At 43.1% G+C, this 22,334-nt stretch overlaps 1 protein-coding gene across 3 annotated transcripts in view; it reads right to left on the bottom strand.

Annotated features, from left to right (window-relative positions):
- The window catches only part of OPHN1 (oligophrenin 1), a 326,710-nt gene that overhangs the window by 105,322 nt on the left and 199,054 nt on the right, over positions 1-22,334 (bottom strand). For all 3 annotated transcript variants that reach the window (XM_051969072.1, XM_051969073.1, XM_051969074.1), the window contains 6 exons: positions 19,090-19,123; positions 18,541-18,603; positions 15,038-15,112; positions 8,581-8,665; positions 4,993-5,051; positions 3,383-3,488 (listed from right to left, as the gene is read on the bottom strand). In XM_051969072.1, coding sequence (XP_051825032.1) covers positions 3,383-3,488; positions 4,993-5,051; positions 8,581-8,665; positions 15,038-15,112; positions 18,541-18,603; positions 19,090-19,123 — 422 coding nt within the window. The remainder of the gene's footprint in view (positions 1-3,382; positions 3,489-4,992; positions 5,052-8,580; positions 8,666-15,037; positions 15,113-18,540; positions 18,604-19,089; positions 19,124-22,334) is intronic.

The following is a 22,334-nucleotide window of genomic DNA, read 5'->3' as shown; positions in this document are numbered from 1 at the left end:
TTAGGCTGATATTTTACAGAGGAGGAAACCGAGGCATGGTGAGGGAGTGGCTTGTCCAGTGTCACACGTGGGATCCTAGATCTAATTGATAGGAGCCTCAGAAGTCCACTGAACCCAGGAGCCTCATTTTACAGAGGAAGAAAATAAAGCCACTGGGACAGTAACTTTCCCAAGATCATATCCCACAATACCAGAGGTGATATTAGCCCAGCCTAACCCACAGGCCTGAGCATAAATCAGGCTTGATTCTAATTAAGAAGCTGGCCCATGCCCTCCAGGAGTCTTAGAAGGAGATAAAAGACATGTGCCAAATAATCCTAATACAAATTGGAATCATCTAAGTAAAAGGCAAGGTATAAAGTTGAGGGTATTTAGAGGAAAAAAAGACAGACATTGCTTTCTGGGAAGGAAGATGGTGGAGAGGAAATAAGCAACAACCAGAGATTACAATCCATAGTATATTATAATTAATAAAGAGCCTCCCCAGACCAACTCTGGAAAAAGTGACTAGATGAGTGACCGCTAGGTGGCGCTGCAATAGATAGAGCGCTGGGCCTGGAGTCAGGAAGACTCTTCTCCCCAAATTCAAATGTGGCTTCAGATACTTAGAAACCGTGCGACCCTGGAAAAGTCGCTTCACCCTGTTTGCTAATTTCCTCATCTATAAAATAAGCTGGAGAAGGAAATGGCAATCCATTCCTGTCAAGAAGCCCCCAGATGTGGTCACCACCAGCTGGAAAATGACTGAACAACAACAAAAAGGAAATGGCTGGGTTTGAATCCCGTTCCAGTCACTCACTAAATAGTGTGATCTCAGCCAAGTCCCTTCTCTTGGGCTCAATTTCCTCGTGTATAAGATGAGGAAAGTTGAGCTAAGTGCCCCCTGATCCGGGATTTTGTGTGTGACCCCGAGTGCATCCTGTCTACTCCCTGGGCCTCAGTTTCCTCATGTGTAAAATGAAGGGCTTGGACTAGCTGGCCTCAGGTCCCTTCCAATTCCAAAGCTCAGATCCTAAACACTAAGACCTCCCTTAGAAAAGATAACCTTGACATATCCTTGGAGGAAGCTTGAGTTTCCCACATAGATTCCTGGCACTCGTCTCTGTTCCCTTGGGAAGCGATTTCCTCTACTTACTGGTACAGGCAGAAGAGTACTGGCCTGACAGCCTATTAGGTATGTAGCTTTACCCAAGTCACCTTCTCTTGCCGAGCCTCAGTTTCCCCATTTCCCTATCTTTAAATCTGGCCTTGGGGATCTTTAAAATGGGGATAGATAATTGTTACAGGAGTGACCTCACAGGGCTGTTGGGAGGCTACAATCAGCATCATTTCCTCCCATACCCTGTTTATACCTCCTTAATGTACTTTCCCCTGTTATTATGTATCAGTCAAATCATCAAGGCACCCAGAGTGGAGAGAACACTGGACTTGGTATCAGGAAATTCTGAGTTCAGACCCTAATTCTAACACTTCCTAGCTCTGTGACCTCTGTTGGCCAAATCAATGGGGATCCTAGATCTAAAGCCGCAAGGAACCTCTGAGGAAGAAACTGAGGTACAAGGAACTCAAATGATTTCTCCAAGGTCATACAGAGAGTAATTATCAGAGTGAGACTTGAACTCAGATCCTGGGACTCCAAGGTCACTGCCCTTTCCGTTGTCACAAAGCTTTTCTCAGCCTCAGTGAAATAGGGATAATAATAATCCCATCTACCTCCCAGACTTGTTTTGAATATCAAATGAGATAACTACATAAAGTACTTCGCCCACCTTAAAGTGGCAATATAAATGCCAGCAATTATGATGATGTCCAGGTCAAGTGGGCAGTCATCAAACACTGATGAAACCCTGATTACTTACACAGTAGTAAGAAAGGCCCTGCTCTGAAGAAGTCCGTCAGGGGCGAATAAACAAAAAAATAGACCCGGTAATGAAGTGGGAGTAGGGAGTAGACCAGTAACTGGGGAGGGGGGGGGAGTGTGGATCTGAAAAGGCCATCCCTGAAGCTAAGCCCAGAAGGAAGGTAGGGGAGCCTAAAAGATGGAGTGAGGCAGGAGAACAAGCCATACTCTGGGGATGGAGGCCCAGAGCCAAGAAATGAGATTTGTGTAGGAAGAAGAACAGGAAGTAGGTTGATGTTATCTAGCAAGCTAGAACCATGTAGGGGTGCACTTGGATTGCTAAATAAAGACATCTCCCCAATACTGAAAACGCCTTCACTTGCCCCCCCCCCCCTTTATCTAAACTCAGTCTCTTTTTCCTTTCTTAGACAAACTCTTAGAAAGGGCCAACTACATTTACGGTCTCCATTTCAGTTTCTCATCAGCAAAATGTATATAATATTCTCACCGCTTACCCAAAAGGTTATTGGGATGAACATGTTTTGTAAAAGGTTAGGTGCTAGATAAATGTAAGTTATTATTATTTCCAGGCTAAGAAGTCACAGAATCATAGACTAAGGGTCAGGGGCTCTTAGAACAGGAAATTGGGAGAGGCCTTAGAACACAGACTATTAGAGCTGCAGACAGGGAGAATTGATGGATGGAGAACGAAGAAGTTCAGGAGTCTTAAAGAAGGGACCTTTAATATTATTAGACTGACCTCTTCATGTTCATATATGGGAACTGAGGCCAAGAGAGTCATTTAAGCTTTCCAAGTGATGTTCCTCACAGTGACTTGCTAACATAATGTTCAGTAGCTGATCTGAGTCTTGAACCCAGATCCTCTGGGTCCTTCTAGCCTGGTACTGGGCACCCCAAAGAGAAGTGGTCTCTTGTTCTTTGTGGCCAAGTTTAGGCCAGCGCCACTCCCGGGGCTGTCCCAAGCTAGCTGGCCAGCACGGAGACTCCTTCCCTCACTGAAGGGAGCTCTACATCCCTGCTCAGCTCTCTCAAGACGCCAGGAAAGTGATAATTGCCTCAAGAGGTTGATAAACTAGGCACCCAAGTGAGCACTTTCTCTCTTCCGTTGTTGGAAAAGTGTTATTCTCCAATGTTCTAGATGAGGAAACGAAGTCAAATGACTGGCTCAGAAAACAAATGGCAGAGCTTGGACCCCAATCTAGATCTTCTCAAAGAAACTGCTTGTGGAGATAGAAAGACCCTGAAACTTCACAACTTACTAGTTATCTGCTTAAGGGAAACTTACTTCCTCTCTATCAGCCTCAGTTTTTTTCATTTGAAAAATGGGGAGATTTCCTACCTCACAGGGGTCACAGCAGACCTTGATTTCTAGGGTTCTAAAATGTCTAGAAACTTCTAGACCAGAAATAAAAGTCATAGCCACTGCTATTATTATTGCCATTGCCATCTGCCACAGAATCGTGCCGAGCCCTAACCCTTGGCCGGTTCCTCTTGCAGGAGAGCTTTGAACCAGATACGTACTTGACCAAGTGTCTTATGAGGAGTTCCAGCATATCCCGATTCTTGTTAGGAAGCTTATAGACCAGAGCGTGAATGGCTCCCAGCCTGTAATCCAGGTTTTCCGACTCTGAGAGAAAATAGTAGGAGAAAGACATGGGTTATCCACTTGGGCTATGGGAATAGAAGACTCTGGGAAAGGGTCGCAGAGGATAGCCATGGCAAGAAGCAGAGAGAGACAAAGAGATGGTGGGTGGGAGACAGAAAGAAAGAGACAGAAGTAGAGGGGAGGAGACACACAGAGAGAGATGGAGACAGAAATAGAGAGACAGACAGAAACAGCAGGAGAAAAAGCAAGGTAGAAAGAGTCGGAAGTAAAGGGAGGAGAGACACAGAGAGACAAAAATGTGGAAAAAGAAGCAGAAAGAGATAAAGTAGAGGGAAGGAGGAGAGGGACACACACACACACACACACACACACACACACACAGAGCGTGAGAGGTGAAATGCCCAAATGTGAGCACAGAAGATGGGTCCCTTGGGCCACCAGACCTATTATTTGTCCTAAATGGGGAGGGCTCATGGGATTCCAGACTGGAGGGACTTTAGAAATGATCTAATTCAATTCATTCAGGGTCACAGATCAGGAAATAGAGACAGGAAAAGTAAGTGGGCCGGCCAGGGTGATCCAGGATATGACCCTACCTCTTCTGAACCCCAAGCCCAAGCCTGATGCGGCAGCCTGCTGGAATGGCTCCTGCAGCCCTTGAGGCTCTGGAGAAATTATTTCCTCTCTCTGAGGTTCTGTGGCTTCCCCATAAAATGGAGGCACTAATGCACTTAGCCCAGTTTCTGTGGGCAGTAGCTTTGTTTGCCAGCTGATGACTAGCTAAAGAATACTAGTAATGGAACCTTTGAGGCAGCCCGGAATAGTGAGTTGGAAGCTGACCTCAGTCAGGAAGCCCTGGGTTCAAACCCTGTCTCTGATACCTGCTGGCTGTGTGACCCTGGACGAGTCATGCAGACAACTCCCCAAGATTCCAGGCAACTCCAGAGGAGGGGCTGATGTGATTGGGGGGAAAGGGCTGCCAATAGCAATGAAATCACTGAAACCAGAAAGCAAAGCTTTCCACCCACTTACGGCTCTGTTCTCTCGGACACCGCCAAGCCAACACCGCCGTTCTCTTTCCCTGTCTCTGCTGGAAAGGGCTTTGACATCATCTAGTCCAATCGTTTCATTTTATGGAGGAGGGAGCTGATTCTTAGAGGGGAGAGGGGCCTACCCAAGGCTGCATGGGAGTCTGAAGCTCTCTTGTTCCTATCTGCCTTGTCTTCCCCAGTAGAATGTAAATGCCTGAAAGGTAGGGACTGGTTGTTGCTTTCTATGTATCCCTGGCCCTGAGCATAGTGCCTGACACTCAGTAATTGATTAATAAATGCTTATGGATCTATCAAGTGATGGAGAAAGGATCTGAACCCAGGGCTTTGGACTCTGAATCCGATACGCTCGCTAGCATAGGACAATGCTGCTCCTTCCCTGGTGCTTTATCCTGCTAGCTTCTCTGGGCGACATGGCATATTCCGGTTTTGTCCAAGGAAGGGAAAACATGACAAAATGGTTAGGACTTACTTACTGGCGGCAGAAACCAGCTCTTTGTGGAGCTTATATGTCATAACAGGTTCCGAAAGATTCCTAAAACAAAAAAATAAATAAAATAAAAGGAGAGGACAAAGAGTTCCTTTGGGAGGAGAAGGGCCAGCGGGAATGTTCTCCTGCCCTAGCGGGAAGGCAATTCTAAGAGGCTGATGGCTGGCTGTCCTCCCTCCCTTCCCACTCCACGGGGTGGGGAGCACCAGAGAGCAACCTCCCTCCCCTTCGCCTTTCAGCCCCTGCATCTGTTCCTCTAATTCCTCCGCCGCCTCCTCTGCTCCCCAACTTCCCCTTCTTTCTCATTTATGACAAAGCCACCAGTTGCTAGGAATTAACAGAAGAATGACAGATTAAAGTCCCAGCACGATGCGATAGAGAAAGGAGATTACTAGGTCCAAGAGCGGGCCTGAATGGCCCACATTGTCCATTACAGCCAGGTCCCGCTAGGACAAGCCTTTAAGAAGCAATGCTAAAAGGTATGAGCACTCTGGCTAAAAAAAAAAAAAACAACAGCCAATGGCTCTTGATTGCCTCCTGGCATATATGACAAAGGCCCCAGGGTCCTGGACAATACAGTCTGTACTTTGGCAGCCAGACAAATTTCCTTCCATCTGTTCTGGTGGCTTCAAGATTGCGTGTAAACATTCACTTTCCCCTAAAGCTACAAGAGCTCTCTTCATCCCTGGGCCTCCACCTCTGCCCCACCAGGGAGAGTAAACCAAATCCATCACCTCCACGCCGTTCCTGTTGCTGGCCCACTGGCACGGGCCCTCTCTCGTCACACCCTCCCATAACTTACCCCCCAAAGCTGGACTACTATGCCAGCTTTAATGGGACTTTCTGTCTTCACTCCCTGCTCTCCCTAATCCAGGGACTCCCAACCCTAGAAGGGACGAGAAGTTTGGCAAGGGACTCTGGGTAATATTGGGGAAATACTTACACACTCAGTCAACTGAAATATTCCAAAAAAATATTTATTAGTGTTAGTGAAAAGATATTGTTAAGTCTCCACACAAATAAAGTCAGACTTAAATAATTGGAAAAATATTAAGTGCTCTTGGATCGGCCGACCGAACATAATAAAGATGACAATACTCCCTAAACTAATCGATTTATTTAGTGCTATACCAATCAGACTTCCAAGAAAATATTTTATTGATCTAGAAAAAATAACAACAAAATTCATATGGAACAATAAAAAGTCGAGAATCTCAAGGGAATTAATGAAAAAAAAATCAAATGAAGGTGGCCTAGCTGTACCTGATCTAAAATTATATTATAAAGCAGCAGTCACCAAAACCATTTGGTATTGGCTAAGAAATAGATTAGTGGATCAGTAGAAAAGGCTAGGCTCACAAGACAGAATAGTCAGTTATAGCAATCTAGTGTTTGACAAACCCAAAGCCCCTAACTTCTGGGAAAAGAATTCATTATTTGATAAAAACTGCTGGGATAATTGGAAATTAGTATGGCAGAAATTAGGCATGGACCCACACTTAACACCATATACCAAGATAAGATCAAAATGGGTCTATGACCTAGGCATAAACAACGAGATTATAAATAAATTAGAGGAACATAGAATAGTTTATCTCTCAGACTTGTGGAGGAGAAAGAAATTTGTGACCAAAGATGAACTAGAGACCATTACTGATCACAAAATAGAAAATTTCGATTACATCAAATTAAAAAGCCTTTGTACAAATAAAACTAATGCAAACAAGATTAGAAGGGAAGCAACAAACTGGGAAAACATTTTCACAGTTAAAGGTTCTGATAAAGGCCTCATTTCCAAAATATATAGAGAACTGACTCAAATTTATAAGAAATCAAGCCATTCTCCAATTGATAAATGGTCAAAGGATATGAACAGACAATTTTCAGAGGATGAAATTGAAACTATTACCACTCATATGAAAGAGTGTTCCAAATCATTATTGATCAGAGAAATGCAAATTAAGACAACTCTGAGATACCACTACACACCTGTCAGATTGGCTAAGATGACAGGAAAAAATAATGATGAATGTTGGAGGGGATGCGGGAAAACTGGGACACTAATGCATTGTTGGTGGAGTTGTGAACGAATCCAACCATTCTGGAGAGCAATCTGGAATTATGCCCAAAAAATTATCAAATTGTGCATACCCTTTGATCCAGCAGTGTTTCTATTGGGCTTATATCCCAAAGAAATACTAAAGAAGGGAAAGGGACCTGTATGTGCCAAAATGTTTGTAGCAGCCCTGTTTGTAGTGGCCAGAAACTGGAAATTGAATGGATGTCCATCAATTGGAGAATGACTGGGTAAATTGTGGTATATGAATGTTATGGAATATTATTGTTCTGTAAGAAATGACCAGCAGGATGAATACAGAGAGGACTGGCGAGACTTACATGAACTGATGCTGAGTGAAATGAGCAGAACCAGGAGATCATTATACACTTCGACAACGATATTGTATGAGGACATATTTTGATGGAAGTGGATTTCTTTGACAAAGAGACCTAACTGAGTTTCAATGGATAAATGACGGACAAAAGCAGCTACACCCAAAGAAAGAACACTGGGAAACGAATGTGAACTATCTGTATTTTTGTTTTTCTTCCCGGGTTATTTATACCTTCTGAATCCAATTCTCCCTATGCAACAAGAGAACTGTTCGGTTCTGCAAACATATATTGTATCTAGGATATACTGCAACATATCCAACATATAAAGGACTGCTTGCCATCTAGGGGAGGGGGTGGAGGGAGGGAGGGGAAAAAAAATCGGAACAGAAACGAGTGTCAATATAAAGTAATTATTAAATAAAAAATTAAAAAAAAAAGATAAAAATAAAATAAAACAAAAAAAAAAAAAAGAAAAGATATTGTTAAGAACTGAGTGGTTTTCTTTAGGGAAAATGGATTCATCTTTTTTATTTTATTTCTCCTAAGCACAAACATGGTCAACTCTAGAATCGCTTTGCTGAGTATGGAGGCATGGGAAGGTCTGTGGAAAGCCGAGGGGAACGGCAAACAAAAAGGGTCGGGAATCCCTTCGCTTTATTCATCCTTCCTATCCCTGTCAGGTCATTTGCCCAAAAAGTCATTGATGGCTTATTTTTACCTACTGTGAGTAGGGCTTGACTGGTCTTCAAGGCCAACCACAATCCAGCCACAGTACCTTTCCTACCTTGGACCACACTGTTCCTCTCCATGTACCGTCCACACTGCAAACCCTCTGCTGCTTTACTTGTGTCAGGGAGCTCCCAATATCGGGAACATTATCCACTTCCCATCTGACCTGGTCCGTGCCTGTCTGACCTTTGCAGCCTAACTCAGATGTGTACTCGTGGAGGAAGTCTTCCCCAGTACTCCTAAGCAATATGGCCTAGCCCATCCCCTTGGGCTAAGAGCGACTAAATTTCGACCTTCCCTGGGTTTTTTTTTTTAATGGGATTCACCACATAGTATTGGACTTAGTAAATGTTTGTTATCAATATGTCGTCTCTCCTCCCATCGGTTTTAGCCCCCTAACTCCACAGGCTAACGTAAATGTCAAGGAGGTTAGGCCACGTGGTGAATTTACCTGAGGTAGAATTTCAAGGAGCTGGTGATTGTCTTAATATCCCAGTCGCTGTTCTGCAAATCAACATCTCCTGGGCACTTGGGATCTAGAAGAGAAGAGAAAAGAAAAAAAAGCTCTTCCAAGGGTATTCTTCTCACTTTTTTTTTTAAGTAAAAAGCATCATTTAAAAATAGTTAACTATTATATCTATTATTACATCATATTATGTTATATTATGTTATATTATATTATATATAACTATTATATCCAGCAGTGGCCCAGCAAAGCAGTGGGCCTCCAAAGGGTTCCCATGTGGCTCCTTCCTTACATGCTTTCCTAGGTTGTTTGTATTATTTTGGCTCTTCAACTACATGTCTTTCTTTAATGGTCCATACAATAGACACAAAAGACAAGTGACCCTTAAAAGTGACTGGAATTAATACAGAATAAGATAATAAATAACAAGCACGTGAAGCACATATTAAACAGTCTCTTGTTTGTCCTTCATTTCAAAGGGGACCAGCGACAATTGACTTGCAGGTGAATTGGATTTAAGTGAGACGGAGCCGCACAAAGTTGTCCAGCTCCCTCTATCTTCCAGTCATCAAAGTCCAATGATAGGACAAAAATCAAGATGGCAGCAACGGCCCAAGATGCAGTGGGAGATCTTGGTGTCTTCCATGTCTGACCAAGCTCTAAGCATTCCCCAGCGCCTGCTTCAGCTGCCTGTGTAGTCATCCAGACACAATTTTCTCATCTACCTGTTGCACTGGGAGAATTCTTCCTAAAAACTTCCTAACTCACCAGTGGGTTCCAACCCGGTTTAGCTCATCTACTGAGATGGTTTGACCTGGGCGTGGCTGCTACACATGCTTCTTGGAGTCACGTGGGAAAGTTGTCCGAATCAGATGGCCAAAGTAGAGGCGCAGCCCTAAGGCTCGGCAACCCTCACACAAAGGTTCTGATCCCCAGTGACCTCTACCCATATACCAGATTCAAATTCTCCTCTAATCCCTCAGTTTCCCATGGACGAGCACATGCATATAGTTCATTCCAACTCAGAAATCCAATGATACTTGTCTCTTGAGTTTTTTTGATTCCAGGCACAGTGAAGCAGAAGAAAGATTCAGATGCCTTAGAATCAGATGATCTTAGAAACTACTCCCTGTAGTTCTGGAATCACACAATGGTCACAGACGGTCACACATGGATCTTGGAGCTTCACTGATGATTTTTCCCTTCTGCTTACACCCAGAGCTTGCATAATGCTCACAAATCTGATTATATTTGCTAATTTTCTTTATCCAAGTCTATGTGTACATGCTCCGTCTCTCTCTGTCTCTGTCCATCTGTCTCTCTCTCTCCACTTGCCATTTCTTGCTTCCCTCCATTCTCTTGTGCCATGTGGCTCCTATCTCCTCAGTTCAAGTCAACTGGATACAATCGGTAGCCAGGTACAAAGCATTCTGGGATTCTTTGGCGCTGGAACTTTTTCTAGTGAGCAGCAGTTCCATTCACGTTGGGACTGGGCCAGCTGAAGGTACACTGGGAAACTCAAATTCAGGGTAGTTTCAGTTTCCACAAATATCAGATGAACATTAGGCTTTGCACATAGTAAGCATTCAATTGAATCAATTCATTTCCTAATAGAACAAAGAAAATTTAAACAGCTTCCAAAGTACTTGAAGCAGCACTTTTTGTGATAGAAAAGAATTAGATCCAAAGTGAATGCCCACTGGGAAGTGGCTAAAATAAATCGTGATCCACAAATGCAATGGAATATTCCTGTGCAGCAAGAAATGATGCATGAGACAAACACAGAAAAGTCTGGAAAGACCTACAAGACCTACATGAACCGATGGGGAGGGAAATAAGGAGAGCCAAGAAAAATGTATATAGTAACTACAATAATATAAAAGGAAAGAACAATGACATGTGAAAAAAAATTAAAAGCGATTGCTACAAAATGACAAAGAATAATCTTGGCCCCAGAGGAGAAAAACTCCTTAATGGCAGAACATTCCACAGATTTTTAATTGTTTTGATTTACTGAGAGTTCTGCTGATTTTTAAAATCTTTTTTCCTCTTTTTCTTTTAAAAAATATTTTTTGTTATATGGGATTCTTCTTTGAAAAGGGAAGATAGAATGCTAGAAAAAATTTCAGCAATGTAAAAAAAAATCAATTAAATTTGTTTAAAAAAATTTTTTTAATCAATGTATCTACAGTAGGATGATTTCAGGAAGGCCTGGAGAGAGTTGTATGAGCTGATGTTGAGTGAAGTGAGTAGAGCCAAGAGAACATTGTACATGGCAACAACAAGATCATGTGATGATCAACTCTGATGCACGTGGCTCTTTTCAACAATGAGCTGATTCAGGCCAATTCTGATAGATTGTGATGGAGAGAGCCATCTGCACGCAGAGAGAGGCCTGTGGGATCTGAGTGTAGATAACAATATAGTATTTTCACCTTTTTTGTTGTTGTTTGCTTGCTTTTTTTCTTTCTCATTTTTTTTCCTTTTTGATTTGATTTTTCTTGCGTAGCATGATAAATGTGGAAACACGTTTAGAAGAATTGCACATGTTTAACCTATATTGGATCACTTGCTGTCTAGGGGAAGGGAGTCAGGGATCGAAGGGAGAAAATTTTGGAACACAAAGTTTTACAAGGGTGGATGCTGAAAAATATCTTTGGGTGTATTTTGAAAATAAAAAGCTATTATCTAAAAAATACATCAACGTATCTAAAATCAGAAGAAGATATATCTGGTAAATAAAAAACTATAATAATAAAAAATAAAATCAGAAGAAGAAAGACGTAGTAAGGAAAAATCTTTACATTAAATATTTCTGATAAAAATTTGGCATCCAAAATCTAGAGGGAATTTATACAATAGACTACCTAACAGATGAGTAGCACAGGGATATAAACAGCTTTCAGAAGATGAAATACAGTGGAAAGTTACCTCAAAATGTCCAAAATAACTAGTTATCAAAAATGCAAAACAAAATAGTCCTGCATTATCGCCTCATATTCATCAAGCTAGCCAAGATGCTGCAAAATTGGAAACCATATCTGGTGAGGCTGTGGAAAAACAGGCATGTCGATTCCTTGCTAGTAGAGCTAGGAGATGGTTTCAACCATTCTAGGAAATACCTAGGATTGAGCCAAAAATAACATACTCATTTGTTCCCTTTGACCCGGGAATTTCACTATTGAGCTTATGGGCTAAAAAATAAAGTTATTGCTAGCAAGAAAATGCTCAGGTGTATGTACAGAAATGTTCAGAGCTGTGTTATTTGTGAGAACAGAACCATGAACAAAATATATAGCCCAGAATTGCTGAACAAAGTCTGTGTGATCTAATGTATTATATTACTGCACTGTGACAGAATGTGACGGATTCAGAGAAATTTGGAAAGACCAGTTTGAATTGATGCAGGACCTAAAGAACAGTTTACATAGCAATTCATGGCACCCTTAACAATGTGAAGTCAAAGGGAAAAGGCAAAAAAGGCTGTGGCACATGCAGAAATGCCATACTGGACAAGGGTGAGGGACTCATGTCTTTTTTAATTATTATTATGGCTTTTTATTGACAAAACATATGCATGGGTAGTTTTTCAACATTAACCCTTGCAAAACCTTCTGTTCCAAATTATCTCCTCCTTCCCCCCTTCCCTCCTCTAGATGGCAGATAGATAGTCCAAAACATGTTAAATATGTTAAAGTATATGTTAAATCCAATATATGGATACCTATTTATACAGTTATCTTGCTGTTCAAGAAAGATCGGATCTAGAAAAAAGGTAAAAATAACCTGAGAAGGAAAACAAAAATGCAAGCAAACAATAACAAAAAGAGTAGAAATGCTATGTGGTGATCCACACTCTGTTCTTACAGGCCTCTAGTCTGGGTGTAGATGGCTCTCTTCATTACTGAACAAGTGGAACTTGTTTGAATCATGTCATTGTTGAAGAGAGCTACATCCATCAGAATTGATCATTGTTTGGTCTTGTTGTTGCCATATACAATGGTCTCCTGCTTCTGCTCACTTCACTCAGCATCAGTTCATGTAAATCTCTCCAGGCCTCTCTGAAATGATCCTGCTGGTCATTTCTTACAGAACAATAATATTCCATAACATTCATATACCACAATTTACGCAACCATTCTCCAATTGATGAGCATCCATTCATTTTCCAGGTTCTGGACACTACAAACAGGGCTGCCAAAAACATTCTTGCACATACAGGTCCCTTTCCCTTCTTTAAGATCTCTCTGGGATATAAGTCCAGTAGTAACACTGCTGGATCAAAGGGTATGCACAATTTGATAACTTTTTGAGCACAGTTCCAGATTGCTCCCCAGAATGGTTGGATCTCTTCACAGTTCCACCAATAATGTATCAGTGTCCCAGTTTTCCCACATCCCCTCCAACATTTGTCACTATCTTTTCCTGTCATCTTAGCCAATCTGAGAGGTGTATAGTGGTATCTCAGAGTTGTCTTAATTTGCATTTCTCTGATTAATAATGACTTGGAGCCCCTTTTCATATGGCTAGAAATAGTTTCAATTTCCTCATCTGAAAATTGTCTGCTCATATCCTTTGACCATTTATCAATTGGAGAGTAGCTTGATTTTATTATAAAATAGAGTCAATTCTCTATATATTTTGGAAATGTGGACTCATTTCTTTTTTCTCTCAACAGCCAAGAAAATTGGGCGTGGGGAGGGCAGTCACTTTGGAAAGGGGTTTGTGAACCAGTCTGGTTGGGCCCAGATGAGCTATATCAGTACATCTGACAAAAACAACCTGAAAGTTGATTGGTTTAGATGGAATTAAACCCTGGCATTCTGTTCTAATGTTTAAGAATGAGGTTTCTAAATGATGAGGCACAAAGCGCCAGATACAGGTAGCGAAAGTGTGCCTTCTTGGAGAAATACATCTACTTTTTAAAACAATGAAGACAACATGTAGACCAATGTCAACAAAAGTGTATCTATAACATGGAAATTTGCTCCAGCCCAGAGGGAATCCAGACCCTTGATTCCTTCAGAGCATCCATACAAAGGAGATCAAGTTTAAGGTGGGAGCACAATGGGGCTCTACAAGATGGAGGTGGTAATCCTCCTCTGTGGACCAAGGAGAAGTTATGAAATTCACACAGGTTACTACTAGAGGAAGTCAAAACCATGTGGAGATGGGTGCAGGCTGAGAACTAGGGGAGGTGGCCCCGGAGTACAAGGAGGGGCCTACTATATCTAGATGGAGTCCTTGGTCCCCACTCAGATGCACCATCTGCTTTCCATGATAAATTCTTCTCATGGTCCTCAGGGTGACTTGCCTACTGAACAGCTCAGCTTTTGTGCTCGAGTTCCCCAGATCTAGGTGGGAATGAGATCAGAGCTTTGGGAAAGGTGTTCAGGCATCGATACGTGAACATACCCAGCATTCATAGGACCGTAGGGACATTCGGTGGCGTGTACTGTCTCATTCATGACTATATTTGTACCCAAACACCTGCCACCTGGGAATCATTTAATACATGATTGGATTTTGACTGAGCTGATACACATGGAATCATGATGGAGGCAGGGAGTACAGCCCGCCACCCTTGTCTTTGGTCCCAGGGGTTTAGGAGGATCTTGACACACATGAGTAGCAGCAGCTGGCCTCTCCAGGGAAATGCATCAATTAAACATTAAGCCATTTGGTGTGCAAGTAAAAAAGATCAGGAAAGTCAATTATACTTCTCGGTGATGTCAGTTCTGACAGAAGCTGCGAAGTATACTTCTCAAATTGGTGAGTACAATATAGTATTATATAGTTTTTAAAAACTGCTTTGGTATCTTTATTATAGGTCTGACATTTATTCGTGGGCAGTAATAACACTTGAAATAAATTTATTACATTTGAATAAAACACAATATTCTTTGTTGTAAGGTGCTTTCCACCTCTACAATTCTCTATTCCAAGTCACCTCTCTGCCCTGACATTCTAAGGGACCCTGCCGGTTTGGACGTTCTTATTTCCAAGGGCTCATATTTTTTATGCCATGCTACGCTCCCAAGGGTGCTCCTAGCTGTGATATTCTCTCTTTTAAAGATCCTTCTTTAAAGAGTCCTCCCATCTCTGAGAGTCCCTGTTCTAAGGGCCCTTCCAGTTGACATTCTATGTAGTAAGGCCCCTTCTTTCTCACTTTCTCTCTTCTACCGCTGTTCTTGTTTGGGTAGTCCAGACTCTGAAATTCCCCCAATAGGCAGTTTTGGCTTTCATACCATTCTGTCTCCTCTTCTCTTTTCCCACTGGATGTTTCTAGCCTAACCTAAATTTGAGTGCTCACCACGTACTGCTGTATTTTAAGCAAATTCTCTAAACCACCCGCCTCCAGTGTCTCGGTGCCCCCAACTTTCTATGATACAGAAGATCTTTCAATCTACTGTCATTAAACCAATGAAGAGCAGCGTCTTACCAAAAAAGGCATTCAGTAGCTTCTGAACTTGAATGTTGCTGCCCACGGTCCGGTAAACTCCCTCTGTCGTGATGCCTAAGGGTGGGAGAGCAGATTGCTGTGAGTTAGGGCTCTTGAGGCTCCCAGAGTAGAAAAGGAGCAGCTTCCACATGAATAAAAATAATCTTCATTGATGGCCCACACTGATCTACCCAAAGGCCAACTGGAGGTCCTCAGGGAGGTGAGGTCCACCTCCTCTCAAGGACTTCACTCCCTCTTACCCTGGCCAAACTGGAGATAAGATGAGATAAAGTATAGTAGAAAGAGATCACGACCCATCCCAAAGGCCTTCACCAGTCTCTTACCATTGGAACTGCCCTTTCCCCCACCATAAAACTAATGCTTTTCGTAGCAAAGTGTAAGCAAAGATATGGAAGTAATTTGGTTAATTTATTTTTAAAACCTGTGTCATTTATAATCATCTTTAGCCTGGCCCTGTGATGTCATCAGTGTAGGAAATTGTGGTGTCCAGATGTGAGCAGCCGTGCCCTGACCACGGTAGAGGATGGAGGGCCTTGTCAGTCCTAGAAGCTAGGCCCTTCAGTGTACTCTAGGGTTCTTTAAAAGAGAAGATAATAGCTGTGGAGTGACAGCAGCAAATGGGAAGTCTGGAAATGGCCCCGGCCCTGTTCGTCGGTGTTGTGAGAAAAGAACTTGTCGGTTCCTGAGACGGTGCCGGGAGATGTGACAGTTAAATTCTAGTGAGTAGGGCAATATGGAAAGTCGAAAAAAGGGAGAAGATCTAGGATAAAAGGGATTTTAGAGGACCCATTTCCTGAAGTCTGAAGTTACTGGGGGGGGAGGGGTGCAGTGTTGCTCACTCACATAGCTCCCGCCCAGGTCCACCTTTCGTTATTCTGGCTGATCCCAAGCATTCCAGGCACATTGAGGCAGATGGGACCCAGGAGAGGGGTGTGACAGCCATTAGACCCCAGGGGAAACAAAGTTGTAGCTTGAAAGGAGGACGAGGGAGTGGGCCAACTGGGGACTTTTTCTAGTCCCCCTTTGAGGGTAGGCTTGTTTCCCTGGATGTTGGCACATGGGGCAAAGCCTGAGTTACGCACGTCCCAGCCCTGCTTTAAGAAAGTTGAATGAAGAAGACACATGAGATACACCTTGGGCAAAATAACAGAAGTGAAAGAATAAGGTCTAGTGGGAACTGATTCTCCTAGAAAAGAAGCACATTTCCTGGGAAAGAAGCATAGATTTAGTTCATATCCTTTATTTATGTATACACACACACACACACACACACACACACACACACAGAAAGAGAGACAGAGAAAGAGAGAGATATACACATACACACATATGCATATGTACACACTGTCTACCCCAATATCATGCAAAATCCTAGAGAGCAGGGACTATTTCCCTCTGCTTTTGTATTCCCACCACCAAGTACAGGGCCTGGATCATAGGAGCTATATAATAAATGCTGGCTGACGGACTGATTGATTAATATTGTTTCTCCTTAGTAGAATGCAGGTTTTCTGAAAGCAGAGACTCTTTCATTTTCATCTTTCTCTCTCCAGAGCCTGGACAGTGGAAGGCATGCATTTCAGGTAGGCCGATAGGCCACCTGCAGCAGGGATAGGCCGCTGTCCCAGTTGGGATAGATCACGCTTCAGGCGGTACGGGGATCTGGCAAGCTCACCGAATCTCACCGTCTCTTGGTAGGATTCCACTACTCACGTTTCCTTGTCTTTTGTTTCTTCCCCGGCGCTCCCCCCTTAATGTTTAAATCTACACGTATTATAGCAGAAATTAAATCTTCATGTTTAAATTTGCTTAGATCTGACTCATCAAAACACTACTTGGAGGATGCCAAGGGCTCTCCAAAAACACTTTATAAGCCATTTAAAGCTCTTTCCCCTTTTAAGCAGGAAGCCACAAATTGTCAAAAGTAAATACGCTTGGATCCCACCCCAACGGAATGTGCTGACATCTTGCAAGATGCTTGCTCCAAACTAACTCCAGTTTGTTCACGCTGCTATTTTTCAACATGGCCTTCAAGGTAACAAGGCCCGGCGGCGAACATTTGGTAAGCGCCTGCTATGGGCCAGCACGGTGCTAAGTGGGGGGCTACAAATTCAAACAGAATTGAGGGCAGTGAAAGCCATTTTGAGAAAAAGGGCTCCACGAGGGCAAAGGGCAAGCAAGCTTAATGAATATGAAGCATCTACCATGTTCCAGACAATCCACTAAACACTTTACAAATGTGGTATCATAGGAACCTCATAAAAATCCTGGGAGGTAGGGACTTTTATGATTCCCATTTTACAGTGGAAGCAACTGAGGCGTACAGAGGTGAAATGGCTTGACCAGGTCACATATTTAGTAAATGTATGAGATTGGATTGGAATTCAGATCTAGCATTTTTCTCAGTTTATTTTTTTTAAGCAATTACCATGCAATAAAAGGCTTAGTGAAAGAAAGGAAAAATGAAGAAAAAATAATTAATAACTAGTACGTGGACTCCAGTCATAAGTCTCTCATTAACTTTCTTTTTCTCTTTCTTTCTCTCTCTCTCTCGCTTTCTTTCTTTCTTTCTTTTTTTCGCAATTGGGGTTAAGTGACTTGCCCAGTTAGGAAGTGTTAAGTGTCTGAGGTTAGATTTGAACTCAGGTCCTCTTGACTTCAGGCCTGGTGCTCTGTCCACCGTGCCACCTAGCTGCCCCTCTCATTAACTTTATATGTGACTCAGGGTAAATCACTCCCTTGTCCGGATCGGATATGAATTAGGGTGTCCCGGTATGTAACTGCCATAGAAAATGACTGTGTCCAAAGAAAGAAAAATAGGGAGAATTCAGAGAAGCATGGGAAGACTTCTCTGAAATGATGCAATATAAAATCAGCAGAATCAGGAAAACTATACACACATACACAGATATACGTGCACACGTGCTCTCACCGACTATAATGACATAAACAAAAACAATGCGATGAAAGGGAACAATGTAATTCTAGTGACCAAGCTGGGCAGAAGGGTTGAGAAAATGCATCTCCCCGGTAGAACTCAGTTGCCATGTTAATTTTGCTAATTGCTTTTCATCTCCCTTCTATGTTACCAAGAAACCCTCAGTAAGTAGGAGAGAATAATGATCTATTTGGAAACAAAGTCGAGACAACAAAAAGAACTTCAAAAATAACGGGGTTGGGTTAGTGATCTCTAAGATTTCAGCTCTCAGATTCTAGATTCTCTGAGTAAGTGAGGGAATGATTGTGTAGCTACTTGGACAAATAGAAGAGCCAATTCTGTATTGTTGAAGTTTAGGACTACTCCTTAGAGAACCCTGAGACCAACACCCTCATTTGGAAGACACAGAAAATGAGTATCCAGGAAGGATACCTGCCCAGGGTCATCAAGCTAGGCCATGGAATAACCAAGACTAGTACAATGTTCTTTCCATCCCCAGCACGTGGCAGAAGGTAGGGAGGGCCGAGGACCGGCTTTTTCTTACCTTTAGCCTCCACCGCATTGGTGCACTTCCTTACAAATTTGAAGCCGACGTCATTGAGTTCCACTGTTCGGGAAAAGGGAGACGGTTAGCCATCACCACAGTGGCCAGGGTTCCGAGCCAGCTGTTTCACTTACACACTAAGGAGTTCCAGGCTTGGCTGCTCATCACTAACCATCTTGGAGCAGCAGGGATTGGGGTGTCGAGGAGACAAATTATAGGGCCTCACACTTGAAATGGCTCTAATTTTCCTCTTAGGAGGAAGGAGGACATACAAGCAAGAATGATTTATGTCTCAAGAACACCTTATAGATCTCTAGATTACAGCTGCACTTGTGCCCCGGCCCCACGTGGAGATAAACGAGTGGCTTCCATCGCTCGTCAGCTTGACAGACGTTACACGGCAGCCACCGGCTAAGTCTGATCTTCACCCAACGAGGGGCGCTCCTTTGCCCACCTGCACCCAGATAGCCCAACATAAGTAGCCATTGCTGCCAATTGGAACAGCTGGTGGTTTCTAAGGTCAGCACAACAGATAAATGATGGACTCACTTTCTTCCTGTTTCGTTATGGGGCTGTGGTAGATCTACAAAAGAAGAGAAAGAAATAGAACCACAGCTGCTGGGGATTGCCATTCCAAGCTATCACCTCTGCTATCAGAGCCGCGCCCCCAAGCTGCCGCCCCCTTCCCCACACTGGCTCTCTGGGTGATCTCGATGCCTTGGGCATCGAACGAGCTCTTTGCAAGGCTGAGAGCCAATCCACGCTGTGTTCTCCCCGCGTCTGGGTCAGAAATTGGAGCGTCCCAGAGTCATGGATCAGGGGCGTCAAACTCAAAGAGAAATCGAAGGCCAAGAATCCATACGTAAGGATCCTTGCTGGGCTACACTTTGGCTTAGTTTAAGAATATAACGTTATCTATGTTTTCTTGTATTTTTATTTCTTTTGTTAATATTTGCTGATTACATCTTCATCTGGTTGGGTCCACACCAGGGAGTGTGGTGGGCCCCGTGTGGCTCAGACCACTTGTTTGACACCTCTGTATAGACTCTCCAAGCTCAAGGCCAGTGAGGAGCAGGTAAGAAATCCCTCCCGATCTCCCACAAGGCATCGGGGGCGCTATTAACAGAAGGACAAAAAACTCGATCAGTTTTCAGCATAAACATTTCCAACTCAATATCTGCAGTCGGGACAAATCAGGATTTGATTTATTATTTTGTTGGTTGTCTAGACTTAAGAAAGTGAGGAAGAAAACATTAATAATGGAGATAAAACTAAAATGTATATCTTGCTAACATTTCCCCAGAAAGCTGGCTTTTAAATATTTATCAGTATACCCTGGCTGGAAGGCACCTTCAAGGTCATATCATCCAACAAAGGAGGAAACAAGAAACTGTATTTGATAAATTAAGTGACTCGCTCACAGCCACCACGGGGAATAAAGGGGAGAACGGGGATGGAAACCAATACTCTGAAGCCAAACCTCAGGTCCTTTCTACTATATTCTGTTCCATTTCACTGGTTACACAATTAGACAGATGATCTACAGGTCATCATTGTTTTCATAACAAAGATTTCTACAGCACTGTCAGGTTTGCCAAACAACCTCAGAAGGGAAGTGCTATTATCGCACCCATTTTACAGTTGAGGAAACTGAGACAGAGAGGTGTAGTGATTTGCCCAGGTTCAGAAAGCTAGTAAGTGTCTGGAGCAAAATTTGAACTCGGCTCTCCCTGACCCCAAACCCAGCACTCGATCCACTAGAGCTCCACCTAGCAGCCTCAACGCATCTATCATCTTGCAGATGAGGTGCTGCCCGCATTGGTAGTGGGAATTTCCTCATCTGGAAGTTCCCCATATCAATAAAATCCCAGGCCCAGGCCTTGTCCCTATACACTTGCCAAAGGAATATTCATAAAGCTCAGTGAGGATTGAATCATTCTCTTGCCAAATAAACTGGATCATACAAGATCAGTATTAGCTTCTCTGAACATTTCAAGTCCTTCACAACCTGGTTCCCATCATCCTTTGAGGCTTCCTTGGACTTCTCTCCTTCTCTTCGGCCATTTTCCGATCTGGCCCAAGTCTGGCCTGCCTGCTGGTTTTCCCCCGTGTCACTCCGTTTCCAACCTGCAGGCTTTTGCATAAGTGATGTTCTCTGCTGAAACGCCCTTCATTCTCACCACCACCTCATCGAATCTCTTGTTTCCTTCAAGCTTCAACATAAAGTAAGAGCTCTCTCCCGACAAACCCAGCAATTAGTAGTGCTCTCCCCTGAGATTACCAGCTAGGTGGCTCAGTGGATAGAGTACCGAGCCAGCAAAGCTCAGAAAAATCTGAGTTCAAATGCTGCTCAGAGACTTCCCGCCTAACCATTGTCTGCCTCGGTTTCCTCAACTGTAAAATAAGGATAATAACACCCCCTGTCTCTCCGAGGTATGTTCAGATGATCAAATGAAATAATGTTTGTAAAGAATTTTGTAAATCTTAAAGGAATATGCTCATCTTTTTTTTTTCTTACTCTGTTGATTTATTGCATTTATTCACTAAAGGTCAGTGACGGGAGATTTTGGCCTCTGTACCCCCAGTGACAAGCACAGTGCCTGGCACGTAGTAGACACTGAATAAGTGCTTACTGGTTGACTGTCTGAACTGCTTGAGTTCCTAAGCTTTTACTTAATGGGCCCTGCCCAGGGATACCTGGGAAATAAGCCAAAGATATTCCAAAGCTAAAAGGGCTTTTAGAAATCATCTATTCCACCACCCTCTCATTTTACTGATGAGGAAACTGAGGCACAGAATTTGAACACAGATATTATGGCTCCAGATGCAATGATCTTACCACACTGGTGTAGCCGTGTCCAAACTGTCAGAAAGGAGCTGGAGGCGTCGTATCCTCCCAGGAGGGCGTAAGCTTCTCGAGGGCAAGAATGGTTCTTTACATTTGGCTTTGGATCCTCTCGTGGCTAGTATAATGCTAGAACCACTTTTGCCCTCGAGAAGGTTACATTCTCCTGGGAAGGTATGACACCTGAACACTAAAGTATTCACCTGATCATGTGAAGAAGAGGAAGAACGTACCCGTGACATCCGGGTGCATCAGGAAATGTGGTGCCTGAGCTGCCATGTTTGGAGAACCAGTAGGCCAGCTGGTGGCCATACACGGTTCGTGAAAGAAGGATTGAATAAGAAACTTGGAGAGGTACCTTGGAGGCAGGTTGCAAATTTAGATGATCATTAACAACAACAACAACAACAACAGCTAGCTATTCTATAGCTCCTAAAAGTTTATAAAGTGCTTGACAAATGTTAACTCACTGGATCCTCACAACTCTGTGAGGAAGGTACTGTCATTCTCATGCTACAGAAGAGAAAACTGAGGCACACAGGATTAAGTGACTTGCCCAAGGTCATCCTGGTAGAAAGGGTCTGAGGCCAGAATGGAACTCGGGTCTTCCTCACACCAGGTCCAGTGCCCTCTTTTCTACATAGGAGTGATGAGATAATAGTCACTAAAGCTTCTTGAGTAAGAATCTGATTTGTGTTTTAGGAAGATGTTTTAGGCGGCTATGGAGAAGATGGTTTGGAGAGCGGGACTCCGCTATTCTAACAGCCCAGGCAACTGTTGACAAGAGCGTGAACTAGGGTGGTGGTTATGTCAGGAGAGAATGGATTCTAAGAACGTTGTGCATGGACAACTGACAATACGCTGACATTGAATTTATAGATGAAAAAAATGAGGTCAGTTTATGTTCACCCAGACACAAATCCAGGGCTTTCCACATGCATAGGGGCAG

This window comes from Antechinus flavipes, chromosome X, assembly GCF_016432865.1.
Source record: "Antechinus flavipes isolate AdamAnt ecotype Samford, QLD, Australia chromosome X, AdamAnt_v2, whole genome shotgun sequence".
In the NCBI taxonomy this organism is placed as follows: Eukaryota; Metazoa; Chordata; class Mammalia; order Dasyuromorphia; family Dasyuridae; genus Antechinus; species Antechinus flavipes.
The sequence above is the reverse complement of the archived record's forward strand: the minus strand, read 5'-3'. Positions and strand labels throughout refer to the sequence as shown.